Source organism: Xiphophorus hellerii, chromosome 3 (assembly GCF_003331165.1).
Source record: "Xiphophorus hellerii strain 12219 chromosome 3, Xiphophorus_hellerii-4.1, whole genome shotgun sequence".
NCBI classification, from domain to species: Eukaryota; Metazoa; Chordata; class Actinopteri; order Cyprinodontiformes; family Poeciliidae; genus Xiphophorus; species Xiphophorus hellerii.
The window spans coordinates 3366279-3373775 of NC_045674.1; the positions used below are offsets into that span (position 1 = coordinate 3366279).

At 38.4% G+C, this 7497-nt stretch overlaps 1 protein-coding gene across 1 annotated transcript; it reads right to left on the minus strand.

The window, feature by feature from the left end:
- Positions 1–490: 490 nt before the first annotated feature.
- On the minus strand, positions 491–5582 carry LOC116714852 (beta-2 adrenergic receptor). Its single transcript, XM_032555612.1, has 2 exons — positions 5370–5582; positions 491–1868 (listed from the first exon to the last, which is right to left on the minus strand). The coding sequence occupies exon 2, from the start codon at positions 1832–1834 to the stop codon at positions 800–802; it is 1035 nt and encodes a 344-aa protein (XP_032411503.1). The 5' UTR covers positions 1835–1868; positions 5370–5582; the 3' UTR covers positions 491–799.
- Positions 5583–7497: the final 1915 nt, after the last annotated feature.

Sequence of the window (7497 nt, forward strand, 5' to 3'; positions counted from 1 at the left end):
TTGCTTACCAACAAAATATTCTTTCCCATTGAAAATAAATAAATAAAAACAGCAAAACACAATAGTTTTACACTGTTTGCTTAGTGCTTCTGAAATCAGTAGAAGTTTGTCTCTTTATTATGGCATTTAGCAAATAGAAATAAATTAATTAATCCTGACCTGAAACAGAAAATGTTTAGCCAGATTTAATGTCAGACAGTGGGAAAAAACATTTTTCTGTCTTTTTATACAGTGCATATAAATGTCAACTATAGGTACCAAGAATTTTAATGAGATTTTAAAGTGCTCCTACGCAAAAATTATCTACATATAATTGCCTTCCTTCAATGTATTTTGTGTTGTCTTCATCGTTTTGATGGAATACCAGAATTAATAATCAAAAACCAATATAGTATGCATATAATTTTCAACAAAATCTAGCACCTGAGGCAAATGTGTGTTTTATTTAAATACTACCATGTATTTACAATACAAGAAAAGAGAAAGCATGTTGTTTTAATGAGTTTTTAATCAATTAAATTCATGTCAACAACCAGTTCACAAACTGAGACTAGCCTCAGCTATTTAACATTACACAGAACAAGATGAACACTTGCAGAGAGGAATATTTACATCCAGTCCATGTGATCCAGAAATGGGCCATGCCTTATTTATGTAAAAAATAAACAACCTCAAGCCAATTCACTGCAGCTGCTCACAAGACATGCAGATGCAGCTTGTCTCTGAACAAAGCTTGCAATGTGGCTTAACACATTAACATCTGAGCGACACCAACCTGGACAAACCTTTCAGTAAGGTTTTAGGTTTTTGTTGTGCTTTGTCTGTGGGAAGGCATGAGAAGTTTATGTGCTCGAAGTCTGAACTTCTGATCCCTCACGCTGTAAATGATGACATTCCAGCAACTGTTGGTCGCCAAAATCCAGAAGGCAAAAAAGGAGAAGTTGCACCATTCGTTCCCCAAAACGTTCCCAACCACAAAGACGGCGATGGGGGTGAACGATGCGGTGAAGGCCACAGTCAGAGTCCCGATGGTCTTTGCTGCTTTAATGTCTGAAAACGTGGGATTACTGGTGGTTTGGATTTCCGTCTCTGCCAGAGTTTTCCTATGTTTAGAGTGCTGCCTGATGCTGGAGAGAGAGATGATGTTGATGACAACAGTGCCACCGAGAAGCGTGAAGTCAAATGCAGGAAAGAGGAGGAGGATGTTCCAGGCCTGACTGGGGAACTCACCAATGGTCCCCAAGGCGTAGTTACACATCCTGCTGCAGGAGTTATACTCCAGCGCAATCTCACTGCTGAAGACCATGGGGGACACAGCCAGGATGAAACTCCCCACCCAGGAGATCAAGATGAGGATTGTTGTCCTTTTACGGGTAATAAAGGAATCCTTATGCAGTGGTCTCAGCACTGCGATGCTCCTCTCAATTGTCAACAGGAAGATAGTGGTGATGGAGACAAAGGTGCATCCAGCAAAGATCGGGCCGATGATGTTGCATGGGTGAAAACTCACTGATTGCGAGTTGTACGAAGTCCATTCTGGTGCAGACTCAGCAACCATTATATAGACCTCAGCGTAGACGGACAGAGGAACTACAAAAATCCCCACAGCCAAGTCAGCAACCGCGAGGGACGCCTTGAGGTAGCCCTGCGATGTGTGGAAGTGCTTGGTCCCCACCACCACAGCCAGAGTCACTAAGTTCCCAAACAAGGTGGCGAATATCAGCAGCACCATGAAGAGCACCATGAGGATTTTGTTAACCCGAGTACAGCAGCATACGGTGCAGTGTGCTGGTTCGGCTCCGTCCAGCATCGTTGGCGTGCCGGTCTCAATCATTGAAGCAACCGAGGCTGAACATTCACATCATAACCTAAAACAATCATAGAGAGAAACAGGATTCAGGCCTGAGGAATTAATATAATGCTGGTTACAGTCTTCATTAGTGAAGTTGAGTGGAAGGAAAAAGAATTGTTCACTAAGTTAATCAATCTGCTCCAAAGTATCTGAAGATTGTAACACACATCCTTGTTTGTTTTAAATTACAGCTTTAACAGATTTATAGCAGCAACAATCAGCCCAGTCTGATGCAAAATGTTAGTTGCTGTTTGATTTGCTTTTTGCAAGCATGTGCAAATTATTGTAGATCCAAAACTTTAAAAATGTTTTGCTGGTTTGCGTCTAAATGGCCGTTGTGGTCTAATTTTGAATCTACCCTCATATTTTCACCATAAAAACTATTTACCTTACCTTGTTTGGTATCATTATTTTCAGAACATCCTAAACCCTGTGATTTTCCAGTGTTTGTTTCGGTTTGACAACATTTATTATCGCATTGGCGCAAAAAACACACACAGAAACAAAATCCGAGTAGAAACAATATTGATACTAATATTGATAACTCGGAAAAATGGCTTTCATGTTGCATTCGTTCACTTCGTGGTCATAAAACAACTACCGATTGCACTCAACATGCGTAAAATGCGCACTACGCTATGGCTAACATGATCGATCATATTCCTGGTTCTATTTGGAAGTAAATATAAAACAAAATCAATATAAAAACACTACTTTTACAAAGTTTGAAGTCTCTACTGTCCAACAGAAATAAAATGCACACTTCTCATGGCGTCTTTTTTTATACAGACGTCTTTTAAATGCATGACGTCATGCCCGCCACAGGGCGGGCGTCGACCTCTGAAGGCTAATTAAAAAAAGGATCCAGTTTTCATATTTATTCAAGACTAGACTGAAAAAAAAGAATGGAAGAAGATTTAGTCACTTCTGAGCAGTAAAAAGCATATTTAGCCAAGCATATCTGGCTAAATATGCCTCCTATATTTAGCCAAGTTTAGTAAATCCAGTGAAAGGAGGTTTGTGTGAAAAAAGTTTGCTCTTAGAAGTCACAGTATAGACAAGGCCCTTACAGGTGAAAGCGAAAAGCCTGGCTTTTTAAGACGATTACTTTGTTTTTCTAGCCAGTGTGTTCTACTGTAAAGATTTTTTATCTGCGATAAATTTTTTGTCCTAACTAAGAAAAAAAACTTAATTTAAATCATCCTTCTGTGCAAAAATCAATTTGCATCGACTTTTAACTGAAGTCAAGGGATGCAAAAAACTGTCCAAGGGCTGTAAACGTCCCCCAGGAGACACTTCGGACACTCCTGTCCTGGAGAGTATCTGTATTCTGGACATCTGTCAATTCAATGGTCTTCTCTATGACTATGAAGTCCATAACATGTTTGAATTAAAATGTTTTTTTATCATTGTTTTTTTATTAGCTATGAACGACAATCATCTAAAATTTTAGAACAATTGGAATTACTTTGTATATGATCAATCTATATAAATATTTTAACTTTTGAAATAAACTTTTTAAATAAATTGACTTTTCAATGTCATGTTGAGATCTATAGATATGTATATATTTTAGTTCAGGAGCCACACAGGGGCTTCATCAAGTGTGTATTTTTCACTTCCACAGTAGTTTGGATGCAGTTTCAAAGTTGAGCAGCTAGATGTCACTATTTTTTTAACACCTGACCAATCAGCTACTGCATTGTTTCATTTTCCTTGTTAGAATATAACTGTGATGCATTGTCACCTTTAGCAACATACACAGCTCAATAATTGACTGTCACGTCACTTAATCTGTAACTTTACTTTTACATTATGCTGCTTTGCTGCCACTGTAGTTCTCGTTTCATCCACTAGGTGTCATCTGACCACCTGTCAGGGTCATATGTCTCATTAAAAATGTCTCTCAAATCAGCAATCTATAAACAAAGCCTTGACATCAGACACTTGCTGATGTCAAGGCTTTAGAGACCCCTAGTGGCTTAATAGTGAAAGTGCACGAATTAAAGTCGGACGTACTTTTTTGTATGTACATCCAATAACTAACTAAATGCATGTTTAGTTGTCTACCTGAGGACTGCTGGCAGTATTTCATTTGCTGTTTACACATTTTACATTTTTGTATTGTTGCCTTCACGCTAAACATAGTGCAGCCATCAGATAACTGTACAGACACAACAAGCAACACATTACAGAAGAAAAGTAAACAGACTAGAAGATACTTTGCATAAAATTCGCAAGAGAAAACCGGTGAGATCTGCAAACACACAAACCCATTCTGACCGCGTTTACCAGTTTCAGCAGGGTTTTTTTTATCATACTTACTAATTTACATATATTTATTTTTTTATGTGCTGACTCATGTGAATTCTTTTTATCTGCTTTTGAGTACTAAACTAAATTTATTTTTTTCCAATACTTGCTGATAGTTTTCTTTCTTTATTTTCCTGTAATGTATTTTAATTAATTTGCCTATGTTTATATGACCTTGCCAATTTAATTAAAAATAGATGTAATCTAAGCCACAAAACTTCAGGTAAAAACATTTAACTTAACCCTGTTATTGAGTTGCAACGCACATGATATCTCATGGGTATTTTTAATGTGGAAAACATCCATCGTTGTCAATATTTCGAGTTGCAGTACGCAGCGAATAGTGGGTTTATATTACTGGCGCACCAGCTTTAGTGACTCACGTGAGGAGCACTGCAGCTGGATGGATGGATCGATGGATGGATGGATGGATGGATGGATGGATGGATGGATGGATGGATGGATGGATGGATAGTACTACAAACTCGTTGTAGTGACGCAATAATCTCACCGGGCAACAACAACAACAGCTGTAATAGTAAACAAACCCCAGCTGACGCGCGTTAATCTGCGCTCCAGCAGATTTCTCCACGTCCTCCCTCTGAAACTATCAAATTGTGTTTAGATTAGACGTGATTTTAAAATATTTATTATTAAGACTTTCAGAGATGAACCTGGTCTACATGGACCTGACATTTTCACGCTTTAGTCGCTTTTCTTCTGCAAAAAGGAGCCTCCATCTCTTCATAAAGGTCAATACAAGATAATCCGGAGTTTCCAAGCGCACTTCAATCACAAGTAGATCTAAAAAAAAACAGATTTGAAGAGTACAAAAATCACTCACATGATAAACACTTCGCCTATAGCTAGCAAAAATGGTGACTTCATAAAGATAAAAGATTAATCTTTAACTATTCTGAATTTCTCTTGAAGATGCTTTACTCCAAGCTTATTTCCACTACAGCGCAGTCATCTGGAAGCCCCTTCTGTTCCATCCTTTAATGGTCTTAACAAAGGGAAATCCATGAGATATCCCCGCTCCAGTGCGCACGCATAAGCGCACATCCAAAGGCTCTCTGTTTTTTATAGCATCCTCCCTAAAAGGTTTCCCTTCAGGCTTTGCAAGTTTTTATTTGATTAATTTTCATTATTATTGTAACCTTTATGTTGCTTTCACCCAGATTCTGCAATCAGCTGTACTCACTTCCAGTTTTAATTTCCTCTCATTGTGTCAGAAGAAACCAGCTGTAGGTTGCCCAGAGCTGCATTTTAGTTCAAAATCCACATATCAGGGAGTTTTTTTCACAGCCGCAGTCCTTAGCGCCAAAATCAACAAGTAACGGATCCGGCAGCCCCGTTCGCGATGCTGCAGATGTTGGAGAGTTGGAGGAGCCGCTTCTGTGGCGCCAGGCGCTGCGCTCTGATCCGCTACGCGCAGGAGACGCTGTTAAGTGTCTCCTCCACTGGGTCACTCATTGGCTGAGGAGGATGCTGATGACAGAGGAGTCCACCGCCCATAATGACGCCTGCTACACACCAGCATGGCTCCGTCTCAGCCAGGACTGGGAAATGTTCTCTATAAACGTGTCCACACCGGTCGCGTTTGGATTAAATGAAATGTTTGATCGTGTACTTCACGACAGTAGCATGAAAAATTACCTCTGACCCGATCAAAATGGCTCGAAGTTTGAAATAAGGTCTGTTTCCTGAGCTTGAGGTCAAAATGCAGCTGAGACTATAACACGCAGAACTGACCAAATGTTCAATTTGAGAAAAGTAATGTTTTATTTGATAACTGATAATTTAGTCTCAAAATGTTACAAAAAAGGCACAAGTTGTTGTTTCATAAAAACATACAGTGAAATGAATTCACATTTGTATTGTTCAAATTGTGTATTTTAAAGAAGAATTAGATATATATTTCCTTGCATAAGAGACTGAAAAGTAGAATTTGTTACAAAATATCAGAGTTTGGTAAGATAGCAATCAAGTATTGTCACGATGTGGACGGATTCAGGTGATCTGTAAAATCAGTGCGGGTTGAAGGGTTCAACAAGGCGTACATCATGTTGGTACATTATATTATTAAAAGCTTTACAATATTCTGATTATTATCTTAATATAATAGCATGCATTCATATTTGTGTGTGTGTATTTTTTTAATGAAACCCTTAAAATCTGCAACACCACAGAAAACTTCTGTTATGACTCTATATTTTCTTTCTGCTCTACGTCCCTCTCTAAACGTGTCTTTTGTTGCTATTGTATTAGCTGTATAAGCCGTAGTTGCACCTGGGCTAAAGTCCTTCTGTCCGGTACGACACCTTCTCACTGCAGCTCTTTAATCTCTGGAGGCTTTTTGTCCTCACTCTCATATTCCTGGACGCAAGCTTTAATCTTCCACCTCTAAAACTCCTTTGACTCGGATGTTTGCAGTAAACAGCACCTGCGCTTTATAGTGACAGCATTTATCTGGAGACTTAGCTTCAGTATTGCATCAGATATGATTTGACAAAATCATAATCCTGCAGTTCTTTGTGTGTGCTGTGGGTAATCTTTAATCCAGGAGTGACCACCAGCAGCTGAGGCATTACATCACAGGAAAGTGAGTTTGTTATAAGAGCTTTACGGAGATGAGCATCGGTTGGAAACTTGTCTTAATATCTTTTCACTTGTCACAGTTTCAGCAGTTTGTTGCAAGAATCTTTTTATTTATTTTTGTTTGTGAACAGATTCATGGTTTATGAATCTGTAGTAGCTGAAAACAACTTGTGAAGTCTTTATTATACCCTTCCAGTTTACCTGTCTGCTGCCCTGCTCAATATTATTGATTTTCTTGTTTCCACTCTTCCTCACTCATTAGCTGAACATAGACAAAAGTCAAAGTACACAACCATGCTTTGTTGCATTTGTGTAACACTGACAATTAAGTGCAAATTGGATTTTGAATACATTGTTTTAATGTTATATAGTGAGAGTAAATGATAAAGAGTTGCAGTGATCCAACAAACCATCAAGCAGAATACACATGGCATCCTGCATAGTCTGTTCTGTTTCCTTTGTGAATCCCATGCAAATGCTTTGGATTTGGGGGCATTTTTGTTAGAATATATTTTTGAGTTTTGAAATTTAGTTCTTATTACCCAGATGAACTCCAGTCATGTTTCTTACATCACAAGCTTAAAATGTAGACTTTTTTTTTTTACATTTATAGTAACCACTACTCTTAGAGCATGACATTTTTGCCCCCATTTAATTCTGTCATAATCTGTCAAATGTTATGTTTTTAGATTTAATTTGTGCTTGTGCTTTTATTTTTACCACTTAGGAGG